The sequence below is a fragment of the Podarcis erhardii genome (assembly GCF_964252035.2).
Source record: "Podarcis erhardii genome assembly, chromosome: 15".
Taxonomy (NCBI): Eukaryota; Metazoa; Chordata; class Lepidosauria; order Squamata; family Lacertidae; genus Podarcis; species Podarcis erhardii.
Window position 1 is genome coordinate 41,028,113 of NC_138505.1, and position 21,729 is coordinate 41,049,841.

General features: G+C 42.1%; 1 protein-coding gene across 2 annotated transcripts in view; it reads left to right on the top strand.

The window, feature by feature from the left end:
- DNAH10 (dynein axonemal heavy chain 10) overlaps window positions 1-21,729 on the top strand; it is a 124,031-nt gene that overhangs the window by 11,384 nt on the left and 90,918 nt on the right. For both annotated transcript variants that reach the window (XM_081841542.1, XM_081841543.1), the window contains 17 exons: window positions 274-389; window positions 2,166-2,382; window positions 2,975-3,132; window positions 5,267-5,497; window positions 6,487-6,677; window positions 7,039-7,237; window positions 8,377-8,571; window positions 8,834-9,004; window positions 10,319-10,495; window positions 10,757-10,933; window positions 11,114-11,283; window positions 14,260-14,411; window positions 15,887-16,051; window positions 17,375-17,582; window positions 18,269-18,425; window positions 19,562-20,038; window positions 21,403-21,561. In XM_081841542.1, coding sequence (XP_081697668.1) covers window positions 274-389; window positions 2,166-2,382; window positions 2,975-3,132; window positions 5,267-5,497; window positions 6,487-6,677; window positions 7,039-7,237; window positions 8,377-8,571; window positions 8,834-9,004; window positions 10,319-10,495; window positions 10,757-10,933; window positions 11,114-11,283; window positions 14,260-14,411; window positions 15,887-16,051; window positions 17,375-17,582; window positions 18,269-18,425; window positions 19,562-20,038; window positions 21,403-21,561 — 3,320 coding nt within the window. The remainder of the gene's footprint in view (window positions 1-273; window positions 390-2,165; window positions 2,383-2,974; window positions 3,133-5,266; window positions 5,498-6,486; window positions 6,678-7,038; window positions 7,238-8,376; window positions 8,572-8,833; window positions 9,005-10,318; window positions 10,496-10,756; window positions 10,934-11,113; window positions 11,284-14,259; window positions 14,412-15,886; window positions 16,052-17,374; window positions 17,583-18,268; window positions 18,426-19,561; window positions 20,039-21,402; window positions 21,562-21,729) is intronic.

A 21,729-nucleotide genomic window follows, 5' to 3' on the forward strand; every position in this document is an offset into this window, starting at 1 on the left:
CAATCCTGAGGAGTTCATAACACTAGACATGCAGCTTAAATGATTCTTTATAAATAAAATAAATAAATAATATGCCTGCCCTTGGGGAGTTGGCATACCAGGCATAAAACATCTAGGCTAGGCTAGCTGGTTTTCTGTGTGCAGAAAGAAAAGCTCACCTGCTGTTTTTGGATGTAGTAGTGTCCCAGAAGGCACATGATTTTCCTGAACTTACCGGGAGTGTTGGGTTAGAATATTTCTTTAAACAAATCCTTGCCTTCTTTTGCTGCTTAGAAACCGTTAGTGAACCTAATGACTTGGCTGAAGCGAAGGACGTCCTGCCGGAAGTACTGGAGTACGGCATACTGAATGGCCATACCCTCATGATGCTGAAGCAGCTTTTTGCACTGGTGAAAGTTTTTGTTTGTTTTTAAATTTCTTTTTCAAAAATAGCTCCCCCACCCCTGAGACCGAGGTGCTGCAAACTCAGTGATCTTGAGTCCACAGGTTTTCTACAGAATTTAATGACTCTTTATACAGAATCATAGAAAATGCATGTGATAATAGAAATCACTCGAGCTGTGAGGTAAAGGTAGTGGTTTCAAGAGAAGTAATAGCTGAATAAACAATTATAATTCTACATTCATCAATCATAGCACATTATTAGTGTGGTGTGACAGCAATGGGGGAAATGCTTGCTATAGACCAGGGATGCCAACATGAATAAAATAGGGGGGGGGCATGTAAGCCCTGCCCCACATAATTGATTACAAGATGTGGTCAATTGATTACAAGATGTGGCTATTTGAATGGCAGTGCCCATCAACTTTGGGGCCCAGCCCCCTCAAATATTTTATTGGGGGGGCGAAGGGACCTCGGCCCATAGGAGTTGGCTCCTGTGCTATAGACACTCCCTTCAAACCTCATACAAAATTTCAATATATTTCTGGTGACTACCTTATCAGCAACTCATTTTAGTGAACTACCATTTTTAGATGTAATTCAAAACTTGTAAGTTGGATATTAGCCCAAGCAGTCATGAGTGGGTTTGAGAGTGAGTGACTCCAAGGTAAAGGTTTATAATAATTTAAGCATCATTTTTTAAAAATAGACCAGAGTTTACATAGCATTTAAAGTAGAAAAGCCCCCCAGATGATGGCATGTAGCTTTCTATGCTAACTGGTCTGGGTTATGTGTTTGACCAGTGGTGACCTCACCATACTTTGTTGCAGAAAAAAGTTCTTGGTTCAACCTATCACAAATGATGGAGAGAAACACATTGAGTCTCAGACAAAATAGCAGGAAGAAGCAGGAAGAGCCCATTATGGACTCCTCCCCCTCCTGACAGCTATTTTATCCCAGGAAACTTCTCTTAAGCAAAGAAAAATGCTGTTTCAATTTCCAAGCTCCAGTTTTTAATCAACAACAAGAAATGGTTTTATACAGAGAGGGAAAGACAGAGGCGTAGGAAGGGGGGTGCGGTGGGGTTGGACCGCCCTGGGTGCCATCGCTGAGGGGGGTGACATTCCGCGTGCCACCTGCCCGCGACTCCCAAGCCTACCCTGAGCTGTTGATGTGTGTGTGTGTGTGGGGGGGTGACATAAAATTTCCACACCAGGTACCACCTGACCTTGCTACGCCTCTGTGGAGGGACAAACAGGGTAAAACCCTAAAGTGATTTTTTTAAAAAATAAACATGTCAGGCACTTGAAGAAGAGGGAGAAAAAGGTGGGCCACTCCCCTGAAGAGAATAAGAAAGGGCAATCAGGATCCATAGTCTGAATATGTGTTTTTACGGGAGTGAAGTTATGAAAGGAAGAGCAGAGTTCATTGGGGGCGGGGGACCTTCCACTGACTGCATGCAGCCTAAGAAGACACCCTAGAGTTGCTTCTTTTGCACAAACTCCCCTGGAAATAACATAGTGGGACTATCTTCTGATATGTATTAGACCTATATCAATAATGCTGGGCTAGCTGTCCCCTCTTCCTCCAGAGAAGATGGATTGTCATTACTTTCACACATAGCAGCAGCTATAACTGGATCCAATGGCAACTAGGATTGCCTGAGGCAATAGCTTTCTAACTTTTTGCTTTTAACTGTTTCAAAGTTACAAATGAATTTAGCCATTATATTTTAAATGAAAGCAAATAGAACACAGTTAAACAAAACATGCTTGTATTTTCAGGTCTTTCTGCCTGCAATGTGTCATAACCAATATGATATGGATGAGTCCATTCCTCACCCAGAACCAGAAAAGGCAGAAGGTGAAGATGCTCAGCCTGTTGTGAAGAAAAAAACATCACCAGAAGCATTGGACAGCTTGCATAGCCTAAGGAATGAGTTCTTGATGAATATGCAGAAATTCCTAAGCCACATTCAGAGAACCATACAGCAGATAGAAGGTAAGTCTCAGTTTGATCTTATGTGGGCTTCTTAAAGCACTACTGGTTGGGTGGTGTAAATGTGTGAAATGCAAAAATGAGTTTGTATCCAGTTTCAAAACCAGCTGTTGGACATTCAGGAAGATGGATTTTCAGCTGCATTCTAATCTTCCAGCGCTGTTTGTGTAAAAATGGGCATAGGTGCATTCTCCCTATTCTTCACTCTCCTTTTTATATATTTTAATCTCTTCTCTGTACAAAAGTATGTGTAGGAGGAAATGCTTGTTGGTATCACCTAGGGTTGCCATATGCCTGGAATTTCCCAGACACATCTGGAATACTGCAGTCATAAGCTCAACAACTTTTCTGTCCGGATTTTCAGTGTTTGAAATATGGCAAGCCTAGCTTCACCCAAATTTATTACCTTCACCTTTTCTCCATTCTTTGCTCTCTGGAGAAATTTAGAAGGTTCAAGAAGAGACTTGTCAGTATAATCTATAATGCCATGTCTTCTCTGCTTTCTGATGAAACCGACAAGCTAGGGAATATTCTTGTCTATTTCATTAATGATTGGGACATTTTTACTGTAACTAATAATGTTTTCTTTCAACAGGGGAAATTAAGTTAGAAATGCCAACCATAAGCTTAGATGGTGATGTGAATGACCTTGCCAATGATCGGGATGTGGTTGATACACTGGAGACACTTGCAGCCAATTGGCTCACGTTGATATCCTCAGCAGATGAAGAGCTTCTGAAAAAGGTCCCCCAGGTAATCTATTTCAGCATTCTGTTTTCCCAGTGGCCAGTTAGGTCTGCTGGGAAGCCCACAAGCAGGCAAGATGGTAACACCCCTTCTCCTGTGGTCTGTTCCTAGCATCTGATATTCTGAGGTTTATTGTTTCTCTGTCTTAGGTGTCTGAGGATGGGTTAACATAGAAAGGCAGGGAAACTGTGTGGTTGATTTTTAACCAGATGCTAATCCGATGAGTTCCTCCTCCAGCTCTTTTCCCACTTTCAACCAGGACAGCAACACTTCCAAGCAGCTTCTCAGCTTTTTATACTTCTTTCTTTTACCTCAAATACATCAAGAACACAGTCAGTATTGCTGCAGACTTCCTGAGCTGCCAATTGGTAAACCCAGATGTTTATTTCACAGATAGCGTTTCAGAGCTTCTAGGAGTGCTTTGAAACTCCTGGACCTGTTGCATCTTCAGCAAATGCAAAGACACCCTGATTTATTGCCCTAAGTCACTCTAGCTTGTGCTAGGCTTCCTCAAAAGTGGAGGGGTTTCCCTCTTTTGCTTCTTTCTGGACCTGATATGTAAAGGGGGACATCTTCTCAGCACTTTTCTGTCTAGAGGAGGCGCTCATAGGACCAGCACCAGCACCTGGTTAAAAACCTATCATACAGTTTCCCTGCCATATTAGGCAATAGAGGGAGTTAACTAGTAGTAGGAATAGTAGTAACATTTATACCCCGCCCTTCTGACTGGATTGACTGACTGACATTCTAATGGATGTCTTGTTCAACCCAAACCACAAAGAACTTTCATGGTAAGTGCCTGAAGCTCCTTTCTAAATGTAGAGGTTCGGTTTACTTTTCAAGGTTTATGGCCATTGACAGATCTATTTCATTTGCACGAATTATGTCTTGCAACTTAGGACAGCTAGCAAAGTAGTAAGAGAAAGTAAAAATACAATAAAAACAGAAAAATAAAAACACACATATAAACTAACAAAGCAGTAATTGTCCAAACAGACAGTAAAAATAAAAAACTGCTCTCGAGTTGATATTATCAGTTCTTAAAAGCTGTCACCTAAATGATACTATCAAGTGGTCCAGTGGGCATTCCAAATTTGAGGACCCATAGTTATGCCTTTTCCAGCTCTATGACCTTCATTTTCTGGTTTTATTTGTTCCATTTTTGAGGTGAAATGACTAGAAGTGAATATGTCTGTATGTATTGTGTAGCTCAGAGTGGTCAGACACATGGCCCATTGGGTTGTATGTGGCCCTCGAGGCTGTTTTTGGCGGCCCTCCAGCTCCCCACCCTCTGCCTCTGCCAGGGCAGCACAGCCAGGCTGGTGGCCTAAGGCAGGCTGCTGCTGCTCTGCTGCTGGAGGAGCTCTGTGGAGCCACCAGTCTGCGCTCTTGAGCACACTTGGAGCATAGCTGTGTCCCCAGGGCTCCAGAGCACCAGAGCCCCCCAGGGAGCAAACAATGCAGAGGAGAAGTGTGGAGTGGGTAGATATCTGTGTATGTTTCAGTATGGAATACTTCGCTTTCTTTTTTGTAATACAGAGAAGTTTGCGCTTTGGGTGGGTTTCTGTGAACTTCATAAAGTCCAAAACTTGAAACAATTTAGCAGACAATTCACTTGAGAGTTGCCTGTGGATGTCAACAATTAACCTCAAGGCATTGATCAACTTGTGAAGAATTCTCTAGCTCAAACATCTTATTGATGCCTGTGTTGTTAACAAAAGCGCATGCGTCTGTTTTGTATTAAATCTGTGTAATCAATAAATATATTAAATTGTGTATGTAATTCAATATATTAATTTGTATTTAAATATTTATATTTAATTAAATACATTAATTGTGTATATTAACTATATTGCAAACATTTTAATTTACTGATATGGAAATTTAATTTTGTGTGTGGCCCCCAGGTTCTGTGTCAAAGGACTTTTGTGGCTCATTTGGTTTCAGAGGTTGGACCGCCCTGTTGTAGTTGTTTTACTATACAGCTTGCTTCCCTGTGTGCTACCGGCTGGACACAAAAATGTTGCAGTATATGGGTCCATGGGAAAAACACCCTGCAGGCTTACTGATCAGAGTTTGTGTGATGTGTCTGCCTTTATTCCAAAGTACCTGGTCTCATCTTAGTTCCTTTCATCCTCAGGGGAATGGCCCACTAGCTGAGATTGACCTGTGGCGAGAGAGAAATGCTACGTTGAGTGCCCTCACTCAGCAGCTCAAACTGCCCTTAGTCAAAAAGGTCTTGGAAGTGCTCACGGCAGCTAACATAGCAATTGTGGATAGCTTGCAGATAGTCATAAATGAGCTCTGCAAGCACCATGTGGAGGCAGTTGATAATGTGAGGTTCCTTTCTACTCTTGAACGACACCTAAAGGTAGGTTTTTATCAGCTGTATATGTAAGATTCAGTAGCAGCAGGGCACTGACCAACAATGTCCAAAAGTTTTGGATACAGAGTTCATAATTTTTTTAACACCTCATGATGACTCATTTGTACATCACAGTAAGCCATAAAACATGCTTTGCCAAACGTGCCCCCTTTGCTCCTGTCTACTAGCAATGAGAGGAAAGAAGTCACATTCCTCTAGCTTGGTGTTATGAGCCAACCAGGGATTGTGGTTTGGCTCCCTCCAAACAAGCTATGGTGGCACACTAAGGTTTATTCTTGGCTTACTAGTCGTGCTTTGTTTAAGCAAAACAAAGCACAATTCCTGGTTTGGATGGTTCATTGTTTGCTGCCTCTGCATATTCATGGAGGGGCAAAGAGGGACTGCACAGTAAGCTATGGTTAATGGCTTATTGCAGAGTGCAAACACAGCCAACAACACTCTATTATCAACAAGGAGCAATAGCAGCTGCTTCTTGTAGCAAAGGGCCTTTGTCTTAAATCATTGGTGCTACCAGGAACTGAATCTAGGGCCATTTGCTTGCAAACCATCTCATGTATCACCTCTAAAAAAACAACAACCTGGAGATGCAATTAAGGGTACCAACAACTTCCCCCCTTTTATGTATTGGAATAGCCTGCATCACTTCCTGGACAGAGTTTGTAAATAGTGACAACAGTATTAGAGACTCAGTATGGTGCAGCCAAGCAGCCCCAAGGCTGCTCAAAGCCTTTGGAGATGAAATAAGGAGACGCCCTTTCTCCCGAGTAGTGTTCCTGATCAGCTACCATCTTGGATATGTTTAATTAATTCAGTAGAACCTTTCTGTTGGGGGCCCTCAGTGACCCTACTATGCACTCCCTACCCTTTTCCTTTTCCATTCTTTGGGCTGTACCTCATTTTATGTTTCCAAAAACATGTGTCCTATTCCTTCATACTGATATTTTTTTTTACAATATTTGCCATTGACTCAACAGAATTTAACACACGGCACTGGCTTCAACATTGTCTTGGATACAATTCCCTCACTGATGAATGCCTTGAGAATGGTGTGGATTATTTCACGGCACTACAACAAGGATGAAAGGATGATCCCCCTAATGGAAAGGATTGCCTGGGAGATCTCGGCAAGGGTCTGCAAGGTTGTGGATTTACGGACTTTGTTCAAGTATGTGGCATTTCCTTCTGTAAACTAAGCTAAAGTCTTGTTCTCAGGACCTTGCACCAGTTACTTTGCACACCCAGGTTGAGTGTGACTCCCTGCAGATCAGGAGCCATCCTCAGGAATGTGTGTTGCAGTGTAAATCTGGTTTTTCATCACTTACCTGCCTCATCTCTAGACCATTGTTTAGAGTTACACCCACTGCATAGCACAACATGCCATTTTTTGTAGTGCCAGGGTCCAAAGGTTATTAGTTTCTATGATGAAAGGCAAGAAATACATTGAATCTTTTGAGTGTTGAATATGGCTGTCTTTTCTTTTTGAATTTTGGATCAATTTTCCCCCGTGCTTTTTTATGGGCTCATAGGGAAGACAGGCAACTTGCAAAAACCAAAATGATAGAAGCCAAACGGACCCTTGAAATTTGGAAGGAGTCCTACTTTGACATCCGTGCCAAAATTGAAGCTTCAGGAAGAGACGCACGATGGGAATTTGACAGGAAGCGTTTATTTGAAAAAACAGATTATATGGCCATAATCTGTCAAGACCTCTATAACATATTGCAGGTAAGAGCATGCATGAATTACTGAAGAATAGGGTTTTCTTTACATCATTTGTTGAGCCCAGTCTAAGGTCTCCTAATGTGTGCTTGAGTTTCAAGACACACTCAGAGCTCCAAAGACGCACAGGTTTTCCTCACATCTTTTGCATCTTTTGAGTGTTGAATATGTCCATGCAACTGCTTCGGTCTGCAGAACTGCTACAATTACAGGTGCTACATAATACTCATTCTCTACTTGCAATAAATTGATCTATCAGTGTGGCAGCCCCTACACTTTGGAACTCCCTGCCTGTTGACATGCAGCAGGCTCTTTTGCCATACTCCTTTCGGTGCCTGCTTAATACATCTTTGTGTGCTGGCAAGCCAACTCGGAAATGTAGAGTGTTGACACATGTTTTAATCTCTTTTTAGCTTACTGTTTATTTTAATTATCTTCTGTTTTTTAAAAGAGTGAATCACTTTACAGGTTTTATTACAATCAAAAGGTATATAAATTTTGTTAAATGAAGTGCATTTGTTATTATCTAATCCGTACCTCCTTTTTGTTGTCATAAATATACTTGTGCATTCTTCTCCCACCTTCTTTTCCCTTGTATCCCATCCCCTTCTTCTCCTTTTCTTCATTACATATTTTTTTAAAAAATAAATAAAAACATTTCATAGTTTGTAAGGATGCAATTTTTTAAAAAAAAATCATGTGCACACAAACAAAAAAACCCTCCATAGAAGCAGAAAAGGAGCCCAGCAGGCAAAAAGGATAGGCTAGTTTCTGTTTGCAGTAAGTTTTTTTCTTTGCTTGGGAGAGTGCTATCCCTTACCTGTTGGCTGAGGTGATACAATTCATTCAGTCACCACTTTCTGCATCGTGTATAGACCTAGCTAGACCTGTGCCTGTGCTTCAGGATCATTTGTCTTGCTGCTGAAACAACTTCTTAGTTACTTCAAGTGACAATTTCACAGCACTCAGACAGTTTTTGTCAGCTGCTTGATGGCCGATCCTTAACCAGAAACTCTCTGGGTTTCTTGTCTGGCTTCTCAGACTAGCTCAGTTCCCATCTTCCTTTCTGGGAAAAATAAAGCACAAATTGAAAGCCACTAGAAATTATATCTGCCTACACATCAGCTTTTTTTGTACCCTAATAGGTTATGGAAGAGTTTTACAACATCTTTGGTCCTGAACTGAAAGCTGTCACTGGGGATCCAAAGCGCATTGATGAAGTCTTGCGACGAGTTGACGGTCTTGTCAGTCCTATGGAGGTTCTGACCTTTGAGCCTTTCAACATCAGATGTGCAACTCAATGGAAGATAGTTATGGAGGAATTTAAAATGGAAGTTTTGGTAAGGAGCAGAAGCTTTGATTTGTATTTTTCTAGCTACTCACTAGAACCCCTTGTCTTCCTGCTAGAACCCATGAACAATAAGAATTTGACCTACAAGCCCCTTCAGTCCTTCTATGAAGTGATCTGTGAAAGAGCAGTTTGCATTTAGTATGGCGTTTGGAAACCTGAGGGGTTATTTTATTGCGTTAGGACTGCCTGCCATGCCTGCCATTGATAAATGAGAATGCCCCCCTTGTTAACTTCCCTTTCTTAATTTTTAGGATATAGAAAAAGAAGCAAAGAGCTTCATTGATGATTCTTTTAAGACTCTTCGTTCAGCGGAAGCTGCTTTTGACATGCTCTTAAACTTCAAACACATCCGCTCTCGAGAGGCCATTAATAAGCAGATGATGATGAAATTCAATGACATTTTGGCACAGTATTGTAAAGAGGTATTTGCTGTTCCTTTCCAGCCATGACTCCTTAGATCTTTTGGTGCCCTTTGTGAAATAGCATCTCACCTCAAGGTTTTATGCAGGAGCTGCTGAGACTGGTGACTCCCTTCTTATTCCCTATCCTGCCTTGCATGTTAAGCAGTAGCACCTCTCTCCCTGGGTAAACACCAGCTACCTGCTGTGTTGGGAAGCTGGGAAACAACAGAGCCCCACCCAAGCTGCTTCGCATCAACAGCCACGGATGTTGAGGCCTCCTTTCTCTTAGCTGCATCAATCTTAAGGACTCCCCCAGTGGTGAGACTGGTCTTGATACCATAATAATTAACAACAGGGGTGACTTTCCTGGATTTCTTTGCTCACAGGGAAGTAGTCACCCTTTGTTTGTTTGTTTAAAAATCACATTAAAGCACTAGTAATAAGAGCATATGAGTGAGTGGTATATCTTGTTGATATAGATGACATAGGCACAATTCAAATAGGCACTGAGACACTCAAGCAACTACACACACCTATCAAAATGCTCTGGGACTCTGTCGGGGGGGGGGAGAGTCTTGTTTCTCTACTAAGAGTAATTGAGGGGTTGCATTTTGGGACAAGGCAGTTCCTCTGCAGCAACAGCATGGCACAAAAACTTCCGAAGATGGTGATTCCCCCCAGATCTTTCTCAGAGCTTAAAAAGCCTCAAAAAATGTGGCTTTTTATATAGATAGTGTATGGGAAATGGTCAGTTCTGTTAATAGAATTTTGAAATCCCTTGGGCCTAGGTTATATATTGTAAGGTACTGGGAGGGTGTCTGAAACAAACATATCCAGTAGTTAGACTCTGCCACCTTAACTCCTGCCCCACCAGTGCTCAGCTACCACTGAAAACTGGGCAGAGTGAGCTCTAGGCTCTGTAGGTACCCTCCAAACTGCAGTTCTAGCTAGTCCATGTCCACCAGGCTGTCTGAAGCCTCAGTGCTTGCACTTCAGTCTGAGCAACTAGCCCCTAGGTTGAGGACACTAGGTTCTGGTTCCCTTTCCCTAACTGCTAGCTTGGATCTTGCTCCCTGCCTAGCTCTGTCTACTCACCTGACTTTGGCCCTCCTGATCTTTGTTTGATGTTCTGGGACTTGTCCCAACCTGTTTTGGACATGCAGCTACTTCTGACCCCATTTGGAGTATGAGGTGACTCCCTCACTTCCTGGATCTTGGCTGCCTGAAGCCTGACCCTACTGAAATCTGACATGTAGCATCTTTAGATGTTGCTAATGATGAAACAAAGAATTTTGCCTAGTAAGATGATAAATATCTCTTTTTTTTAATTCACAGGTTGAGATAGTTAACAACATATTCGTCAGTAACCTTTCCAACCCACCTTTATGCAAAAACCACCCTCCAGTGGCAGGAGCAATTTACTGGGCCCGAACTCTTTTCTACCGCATAAAGCACACCATTGTTCGATTCCAAGAAGTAGAGGAGCTGCTGGCTAGTGAGCGTGGAAAGGAGGTGGGCTGGAGTTTTGTTACTAGTGAATAATAATGCACATTAGTATATATCAGAAACAGCATTTCAGTGAACTGGGAAGTTCAAAGTACATTGTTTTGGAATGGGAAGTTGCTGAATAACATTCTTGTTTTCATTGTTCTGTAAGCTGCTCTGGGATTTGCTTTGGGATGTAGAGCAAGACAGAAGAATGTTCAATGAATAAAAATGAAAAGATGAACTGCAGAAAGTAAAAGCTCTCTTGTCTGACCTGGGGTATTTTAGGTGAAACAAAAATATCTTGAAGTGGCAAAGAGAATGAAAGAATATGAAGATTTGAAATATGACCAGTGGAGAGATAACACAGAAGATAAACTCCCAATTCTATTGAAAAAAACTCTCCTTGCTAAAGTTCATCCTTCTGGAGCTATTATTCAGGCTAATCCAGAGACCCGTGAGCAGGTGGCTATAATTTTTTTCTTGTTCCAGCCCTTTGCATATCCTTGGGAAGATAAGGATCTTGCATAATAATTTTCAGTTTAATAAATTTCTGTTTCTATTTGGCAACATTTCTTTCCCCTTTTGGTTTATGTTTTGACACATTGTCCTCCTTTCCGTGGTGGTTGATCTTCTGGGATGTAGAGTCCACGTACTGAAGAGATGGACACTGGAGAGAAAACTACTCGTTTCACAGTTAACTTTTCTCCCAAGCTTCGAGAGATAATCAATGAAACAAAATATATGGAACAACTTGGATTTCCAGTGCCTGAAATAGCCAGGAATGTGGCCCTTCAGGAGGACAAATTGCTTAGGTAAGGATATCATGTGAATCTACTCTTGTCAGAGTACATGCAAAGGTGAGGCTGTTGGTTCTCCTTCATTGGTGGAGAGCATTCTGTTGCAAATCATTCCTCCTGTTTCCTCTGGTAGAGTCAAGCAAATCGGTAGACTTTGTTGCTTCAATTGGTGGAAAGCCCTTTCAGTTCTGGCCCTGCCTGCTCAGTGCTCACAGGCTTAGAGAGGAGATTTCCTCCATCTTTGTGTTTTTGGCTTGCTGCTTGCTCAGCTCAGTAGCAGGTTGGTCTTGGCAGGAAAGGCAGAGATTCACCTCTTTGACGCTTTCAACTGTTGTTCAAAGGGCAGGACTGGGCCTACTACTAGGCAGAGTGGGCGTCTGCCTTGGGCAGCTGGTTCTGAGAGGGACATGTGTATGCATTATTTGTTATTGTTCGTATTTATCAATCACCTTCCAATTAAGTTCCAAGGCAATGTACAAACTATATTTTTTTAAAAAAAGTTTTAAAATGGCATGAGAAAAAAACAGAAGGCAAATTTAAAAACAAAACAAAGTTGACACCCATGACATTTTCCATCCAGCTGAGAAAGCCCATGGAACAAAAAAAGTATTCAACTGTTTCTGGAAAGTGCATTGTGACTTGGCAGGAACGCTAACCTACAGAATAGGGGCAGCCACACTGAAAGCCCTGCTCCAAATTACTGTGGAGCAGGCTTCTGGTATGTTTCCAACTGGAAGGAAAGAGACCTATGGGATATATATGGGATAAGGTCATCACTCAGTGTGGGGCACCATCATATCCTTCAACTCAGGCAGCAAAATATATTGGGCTTGCCCTGTTGAAGAAGTAATAATAGCTGCTCCCAACTGTCACCAGAAGGGAAAAGATGGCTAAGTACTGCACACAATGTAATGTCCTTAAGAGTCGCTGAGAATTTTCAAGGGGCAAGGTAGCTTCCAAGGCCACTTATGAAAAGGAAGGCCTGCTTATAACTGAGTAGAACTTGGTCAGGTAGCATACACTGCACATGGAATGGTGATGATGATGATGCACATATGAATGGGTTGCTCCAGCTACTCTGGGGAGATTCCAACAGAGTATAAAAAACATAATGAAACATCAAACAATAAAAACGTCCTGATACAGGAGTGCCTTCACATTTCTTCTGGAAGTCATATAGTAGTTTATCTCTTGGACATTTGATGAGAGGGTGTTCCACAGGGCAGGCCTTGGTAGTTTGGTGAACAATTTGAAGATTCCTCTTTTTGATTATGTAATGGTTCTAGGGGTCGCTCGTGCGTAAGTCGTCGCCACACCTGGCTGAGTCACCTGGGTGAACCCTTTCTGTCCAGACAGCCACTCATCCGTGGCTGTCTCAAACGCTGGCAGAATCCGTCAGTGGGCGTTTCTTGAACTTCTTCCAGCAAAGAAGTTCTTTGACGCCAAGTCTCCGCCTACTCTCCCTGCGCGGAAGTCTTCTGCGCAGGGAGGGTGTGGGCAGTGGAGGACCCGTGCTCTCCCCGCTGGTCTCCGGCGAGGAGTCATGGAGCCTCCTCACCGATCCCCCCATCTGCCCCCCTTCTCCACTGGTGCTACGCTGATTTCCTTCCCCCGCAGATGGGCTGCCTCTCTCCCTCCTGGGACGCTCTCCGGCATCCCTCTGGAGCCCGCCCTCCTCCTCTGGCTCCGATGGCAGTTCCCTGACAGATTACATTTGTCCCAGATCTTGGGATGGGGGTTGTCCTCCCATTAAAGGGATATATTATTAATTTGCATGGACCTGCCTACTGGAAGAAGTGGAAGGAGCAGCTAACACCAGAACACACTTCATTGATCAGAATAAGTCTTCATGGTAAATCCAGTGTTCCTTTCCCATGACATTTTGTCGCATTTTTTTGCCACACACGGGCTGTTATTTCACTCTGACGGAGATGGGGAGGGGTACAATCAGTTCTTTGGCCCTTTGTGTGCCTTTCTGGGAGGGCCCTGGTGTGATGAAGCTGTGAGCCCACAGAGTGTTGAATCCAGTCGGGAAAAGAGAAAGTCAAGCAGTGTTTTGCTGGTATTAAGGTTCTAGGAAGCTAAGACTGGGTCAGGGTGTGCAGGACCTGGGACAGCTCACACTGCAAACTCCCAAGGAAGATGAATGTTGTTGATCTGAGTACTTAAATACAGTAGCAACACAGGCCTGTTAAGTACCTTTGCTGAGAGCTACTTAGAATTTAAAGACAGAGCTCTGGCTTGGAACCTGGTACACTGGTATTGCTGGCTGATCCCCTCTGCCTTCTCTGCTTGGAACTTAAATGGGAGCAAGGGGCATCCAGAGAAGCAATGGAACTATAGTTTCTTTTCTTGAGGAAGGAGGGAAAGCACCAGCATGGGAAAAAAGAAAAAACCTTAAAAGTTAACTAGAAACAATGTTTTAAGACCCAGTATAATTTGGATTGTATGATCCTTGGTAGGAGCAACTTAATCAAACTTGTATGCTTTCCGATAGGATATGTATTTAATTTGTCCCTGAAGAAGAGCCTTATGATTCAAAAATGCTTTGGACCTGAATGCATTGTTTTTGTTGCACCTTTGAGCTCTCCTGCTTCCTTTGTTCCTGTCTCAGCAACAAAGGTTCTCATTCTTTGCATGACCGATGGGATGCTTTTTCAGACTGCACCATTGCGTAAGGTGTTCAGGGTTCCTGTGGCAGACTCCTACTGCCCTATATCCAAAAAGGCAATATCTACAGCAGAGTCACTGGGAGCTGACATTAGGCTTATTTTGATGGCTTTAAGACTGTTCTTTCAGATGTTACCCATTTTTAGACACTTCAATGCGTGCTGATTTCTCAAAGCGTGTAGAAATCTGTCTTTTGGAGACAAACTGATGTGAAATTGGCACACCTGTAACCACTCAAATGTGTCTTTGTCAAGTATCTTAAGATGAGGTGATGCCTGAATGAAGCAGTTCTTAACAGTTTCCTTGTGCCTCTTTCTTTAGATATACTGATGGCATAAAACAGATGTTGGATCGCTATCACGCATTAATAGGAACACTGAATGAAGCAGAGACCCAGCTTCTGGATGAACAGATACAAGAACTTTGGCGAGTTTTCAGATCTGGTTACAAGAGGCTCAACTGGAACTCATTAGGTAATACATTTTCCCTTGTAAAACAACTTTAAGGCAATAATTATCAGTTAAAATTTGCTAGAACTTGACATCATTTTCCTTTTGCCATTCCATCCTATAAAGAGAACAACCTAACACTTGGGTTTTATCTGAGATATATAGTAATTTTTCTTTTTTCTTTTCTTTTTAAATATAACAGAGGAAAAAAGAAGTACCATCAGCTGCCATTAACAATAAAAACATTCCATCAGTCCTGAGTTAAACATATAAATGAATAAAGTCTGTCTGTATGTCCAAATAGGTATCCAAGTAAGGTTCATGGGTATAAGCTGTACCTTGTTGTATGGTAATTAAAGAAACAATAACACATTTTTAGTTCTTCTTAAAAAAGAATGGGTATAGTGGCCCGCCTGATGCTGTTGGACTTCCAGCTCCCCTCAGTCCCAGCCATCTTGGCCAGTGGTCAGGGATGATGGGAGTAGAAGTCCATAGAATCATACAATCTTAGAGTTGGAAAGGACCCAATGGTCATCTAGTACAACTCCCTGCAATGTAGGAATCTCAGCCAAAGCATCCATGACAGATGGCCATCCACCCTCTGCTTAAAAACCTCCAAGGAAGGAGAGTCCACCATCTCTCATGGGAGTCTGCTCCACCGCTGAACAGCTCTTACTGTCAGAAAGTTTTCCAATATGTTTAGTCGGAATCTCCTTTCTTGTAATTTGTAGCTGCCCCTCTGAAGAACTATTTATACTGGTGCCAATTTTGCTATATCTTAGAGCAGAGCTTTCCAAACTGTGTGTCGCAGCTTGTTAGTGTGTCAGCTGCAGTGTGTAGGTGTGTCGTGCGAAAGCTCCCCGTACTCCTCCTGGGGCTGGAAAGGAGTTAGTTAACCTCCAGTTTGCTAGTAAAACTGAATTACTGCACTGCGAAATGAAGCATGTCTAAAAAGTGTGTCACCAACATGAAAAGTTTGGAAAGCTCTGTCTTAGTGTAGGTCTCAGAATGGTTTTGTTCACTCCAGCATTTGAGATATTATGTGCGTGTTTTTCAATCCTTGCTTCGATTAGTTTCTGTCAGATGTATTGGATTGCTATCACTGATACAATATTTTGGATTTTTCTGCTGTTTTTTGTTGACATCCTTGAGGACTTGCTAATGGAAAGCCACGAGAGACATATTTTGAATGCAGTGCATACATATGGCTGATGAAGACACACTTGCTTAGGCAAGCATTCCCCTGGACTGAACTTCTGGTTCTATAGTTCAACCTGTCTTTTAAATGTTGCATCACATAATTTAATTAAGGATGTTTTAATGCCCAATGGATATGGTATCATGTATTTTAATTATGTATTGATTTTATAGTTGTAAACAGCTTAGAAGCCATGTTGGCATATAAGCAGTATATAAACTAATAAATAATACATACATACCTGCATACTGGGTGTGGACTAAAGACACAATAATGATCTGGACTCCCTTTTGTTTCAAAGGTATTGGTGACTACATTGTGCGATGTACCCAGTCCATTGGGAAGTTTGAGTCACTTGTCCATCAAATTCACAAGAATGCTGAAGACATGTCTAATAAGCTTTTGTTAATAGAATCCACCAATTTGTTCAAAAGCCCAGCTTCCAAATTTGAAGATTATCTTCCTGGTAAGCCTGTCTGTTTTTGCTGATTCTAGGCCTTGTACAGTCATTGGTGTGGTGCAGAGAGTCTAGGTTTCAGGTAGATAAATTCAGTCTCCATGTAGGAACAGTATTTACGTAATAAGGTGTGAAATGTGATTTGATATGATTTGTTTCTGCTGCTTGATAATGGATTTAAAGTAAAAACAAAAGTCTGCAGTGCACTTTGTATGCTACCATGTACACACCTTTTCTTTGTGAAGAAAATGGCTTGAAGCAGTCCTTGAAGGTCATGTTCACATGAACATGAAGCGAACAGTGTTTCCTGCTTCTCTAGGGGCTATTCAGGAAATTGTTCCAAATATTGTTTTTTAAAAACAATATTTAAGATTTATTTATATATTACTTATTTCTGAAATCTCTAAGCAGTGCACATTAAAATTATAAAAGCATACAATGGTTCAGTGTTCCAACTAGTTGTGTTTTCCTTCAAGACATTCCATTCTACTCTCCCTACCCTTTTCCTTCTATCTCCCAGCCCTCACCAACTGATACTGTGGCCACTGAACATGTTCAGTCTTCATTGGACTGTTTCAGAGGGAGTTTCCCTTAGGTGCGGGTTTTTTTCTACTTCTGCAAACTTTGGAGTCCCTCCTAGTTTGCTAATATCTCTCTCTTGTTTCTCTGTAGTCCCATTTCGGCTACATACCCACCATAACTCTGCACTTGAGTTTGCTATTTCTATGCGTGTATAGGTGTGTATATAATATGCTGCTGTTTCCATTTCTTCATTGATTTTGGGATATCCTAGAGCTTCCTTGTCATTGCTTTTTATTGTATGTGTTGCCATTCTCTCTGCACTAGGTAAAGGCCCCCTAGGAAAGAATTGAGAGGCACAGACTCCTTGTAGTGTTTGCATGCACAAGCAGTACTGGTGTTAATGCTATTTGTTTTTGAAAAGGAGATTGTGCACCCCTTTCTTCCTCCTACATTGAACAGCCCAGGTTTAAACACTGTTATGTGTGTTTTTTTAGTTATGTGAAGTTACTGTCCTCATAAACATTGCTTAAGATTGTTTGATTACCCATGTGCTTGAGGACAAGTTATGAAGAAACCTTGAAAATGAAAGCTGGTATTCCAGTGGCTCCTCTAGATATTATTTTACCCACACATTGTGTAAACGGGCACCTAAGAAAGTCTAAAGAGTTAGCCCTGGTACTGAAGCTGTAACTTGTATGAATTCCAAATAACTCTTCATGTGGAGTGAATTTTTCAAGGAGAATCCCAGCATATTATCTTGTACATTTGTTAGCAACTGACAAATCTTAATTTTGCAACCCACCTTGGCAGGGGCGAAAGAATACTTTGAATACATTAAGCATGAAAGATCCAGGGATGTTGAACATATGGTACACAAGTACATTTCCATTGGCCCCCTGCTAACAAAAATGGAGGGGCTTATTGTGAACACAAACACTGGCAGGGCCTCAAGACTGGTTCATTATTATGCCTTTTGGGAAAAGAAAGTTTACCAGAGCTTGACGACCCTGATTCTCAAGTAAGTCTGTTTGAACATATTTCTTCCTCTTCTGTCTAGTTGTTTGCTCTCTGAGTGCAACTTTCATTCATCTTTCCCTGGTTGGTGTGCAGGAGACACCCAGTAAAGAATAGGTTATCATCACCCACCACTTAGGCAAAGCCTCTTCATATGACATAGCTTTGCCGACTAGGCTCAACTCCTGAATCCCTGCCCCAGTTCCTTTTCCTAGGTCAAATCTCCTGCTATTTCCCTGTTTTATCTTTCCTAGATAATTCCTAGATAATTTCCTAGATAATTATCTCCTTTGGTTAGCTGAGTCAAATTCTGCTCTTTACCGCATGCTAATTGGGAAAGGAATATTGTGCAGTTCTTATGCATGTTCTTTCCAAGGAGTCCTCAGAGACACTCCTGCAGTTTGCCATAGGATGTTCTTCATGTTCATTTTTATCAGGACTGTTTGGAAGGGGCTTTGCCCTTCACATTCCTTTTGTTCTTCTACACACGTCATACTCTGGGGCTGACTCAGCTCCTGTTGGAACTGTGTCAGGGGCTTTTGAGCTGAGCATAGTCTACAAAGCTGTGTCACAAGCTGCTTCTTGGCTTAGGTGGTGGGGGATATTAACCCGCTCTTTACTGGACACATAATGCACACTTCCTGGAAGGAACATCAATGATAAGTGCCAATGTTCTGTTTCTCTTTGCAGAAATTTGCAGTCTTTCAATGCCGCTGTGACAGGGAATACCCCTCTCTTTCAAGCAGAAACAATTTTATCAGCTCCTGAAATCATCCTCCAGCCAAATGCTCCTGAAATTGAAAAAATGTGTGTACAATGCATTCGAGATTGTGTGGAAGTTACTAAAGTGAGTATTCTGTGTCAATTTGCAATGAGGTCTAGGTGAATTTCCTTTTCTTTGATTTATGTAACAAGACAGCAGAATACCATGCTACCTACAATGATTTAGGGGCATTAAAATTAAATATGCATGGTTCAATTAGGTATATTTCATCAAGATACAGATTTACAGATCAGAAGAAGTCAGTGAAATGATGTAGCCTGATTTTTGTATGATGTATAATCCAGCCTCCTAGTTAAAAATATAAGTGTTTTAGTAGTGGGATCCTCAGTCTGTTACTTATGCAACCTGCCCCTTTAAGAGAAAATAATCTTCCTGGCTACACTTCTATTCATTAGGCCAATAATAAGTTTGAGTATGAACTGGTGAGGGAAGGATCACTCATAAGTGTTCAGCAAATGAATGACCCACTGTTCAAATCAATGCTTTGAAATACTGCATTAAGGCTGGCTCCATTGGACCAGGACATCATCAAGGGATTGATAGAAATGGAGTCAAGTGACCTGGAAGGAGGAGAAATCCTGAGGAGGCACAAGGAGGATCAACAAAGTTATATGATCTCATAATGGTGACAAAGAGAAATGAGCATGAGGGAGGGGGAAGAGGAGCACAGGACAGTAGTTTGATAAGAGAGGTGTTGGCAAGAGAGTGGAAAGGAAGGAGTAGAAATTCAGGAGTGGCTATGCAAACCCTGAAGGGTAAGGAAAACAGAATGGGATGTACAGTGATGCCTTGGGTTAAGTACTTAATTCATTCCGGACGTCCGTTCTTAACCTGAAACTGTTCTTAACCTGAAGCTCTACTTTAGCTAATGGGGCCTCCTGCTGCTGCCGTTGCGCCGCCGGAGCATGATTTCTGTTCTCATCCTGAAGCAAAGTTCTTAACCCGAGGTACTGTTTCTGGGTTAGCGGAGTCTGTAACCTGAAGCCTATGTAATCTGAAGCATATGTAACCCAAGGTACCACTGTATTGAGAGAGCAGGAAGGGCCTTGAGTTATGGGAGTCTAGCAAAGACCTCTGTCTTCTCATATTGCTATGCTGGCATCACTGATGCAAATGCAACTGATCTCCATGATAGCCCCCCCCCTTCCCTTGCTGATGCAAAACCTGATACCCAATAAGGTCTTTTGTCTTCAATGCAGCATTTTGTTCGCTGGATGCATGGCACCTGCATTGATTGTCCACCACAGCAAACTGGTGACGACGAACCCATCATCTTTAGTTTCTTTAGCGATATCTCCCAGAACCCTTTAATCATTGAGCAGGCCATCCTCATTTCTCAGAACATGCACAAGCTTCTGGGCTCCCTCACAAAATACCTGAACCGGTGGAAGAGGTACCGCCCTCTATGGAAGTTAGACAAGGCCATTGTTATGGAAAAGTTTGCTGCCAAAAAGCCAGCCTGTGTCGTCTTTGATGACAAGTTGCAGTTCTACCTGAAGGTAGCCCAAGAAGTGATGCAGCAGCCCATGGTTAAAGACGAGCAGTGCATTCGCCTTCAGCTCGAACCTTTGGCTTCTACAGTGCAAGAAACTGCTAAAGGTTGGATGGCTTCACTCGGGAAACTGCTCAACGAATCAGCCAAAGAGGCACTTTACGAACTCCAAGAAAATATTGAAGTAAGAAACTATTTGACTGGCAATGAATCATTTTTATCAGGGGTAGTTAAGCAGTGGCCATCCAGAGGTTCTTGGACGCCCACTTCCCATCAGCCACTACCACCATGGCCAGTACTCAGGGATGGTGGGAGCCACATCTGAAAGGCCAAAGGCTGTAAAATGCCCTTATCAGCTCTACTGCCCAGTTAAGTTTGCAGAATATGGTCAGGTGGATAGGGGAATGGATACAGAAGGATGTAGCGAAGCTTCAATAATTTTTTGTAATTTGTTGGCATGTTAAGTCCACTCTTCTTTCATTTGGGCAAAGGGGAGTAGTTGAAGGGGATAGTTTGTTCTTCTGAAAGTTTGCTTTAAATTGTACCATGGCTCCACAGGCAAGCAGTTCCTTCTCTTGTTAACCCTTTCCGTCTCCCTAAAACATTTTTATGTTCTTTCTTCAAAAGTTCCCATATTTTATTAGTCTCTGTCATCTCAGACACTCCAAAGGTGTTCACACTTTTTCTGACTGTGCAGCACATTCCCCACTGACTTCTTTCAGTAAAATAACATAAGGGAAAAATAGTGAATCCAAGGCCATAGAAGAGGAAAGACAACACGTCTTTAAGCCAAAAATACTGTATCCAAAAATATCCACAACTAGAATTGAAGCTCTGAGGCCAGCAGGAGGCTGGAGGACATGTGGGAAAGTGGCTCACCACCTTACCACTGCATCTAAACACTGCCCCAGGGACTGTATGGCCTCTCCTGATTCAGATGTTATGAAGAAAAAAAGCTATGTGTTATCAGCATACTGACGGTACCTCACCCTGAATCTCCTGATGACTGCTTCCAGTGGCTTCAGATAGATACCAAATAGCATTGGGAATAAGATAATGTAGCTGCCAATGCTACTGTCTGGACTTAGTCCCAAATGTAGGACCGGAACCACCCAAAAATAGTGCCCCAAATTCCCATTCCCTGGAGCTGGTCCAGGAGGATGCCATGGTATCGAAAGCTGACGAGATCGAGAAACAGGAGCAAGGTTGCAATCCCCCTGTTTCACCCTTTGCAGAGGTCATTCCACTGGGATTGATGTAGCCCTGATTGAAGCTGGCTTGATTTCTCAACCATGGTGGTGCATAAATTGTTGCAACCCACTGCCTTCCACTTATATAACAAACAAATATTGTAACCACAATACACGTTATTTTTGCAACCCCAAGCTACTTCATTTTCATATTCTTGCATAATATAGTTTGCTGCAAGATCCTGAGGATCTATAATTGTATTTTTCATGAACAAATCATCGCTTAGTTAATGATACTGATGAATTATTGAAAGTATTTTCAGCTAAATGTTTCTTTTTAATGAACCATTCTCCCCAGAGATTATCGCATAACCTTAAGACAACTCCCAGTACCCTGGAAGATCTCAAATTCGTCTTGGGCACAATTGCCGAGATCAAAGATATGTCTCTAGAAGTGGAACTTAAATACTTGGATATTCGTGAGCGATACCGTACCCTTGAAATGTATAATATTCCTGTAAGTGAAATGCTGCAGTATTTGTGATAAGTGCTGCAGAATCTCAAGATAACCTTGCTCTATAATTTCCATTTGTTGGACTGGGAGGATGGGACTTTTTTGAAAGTCTCATGTCCCCAGACCTAATGAGTCACAGGCAATCAGGGAATTGTTGAAGGACCAGCTCTG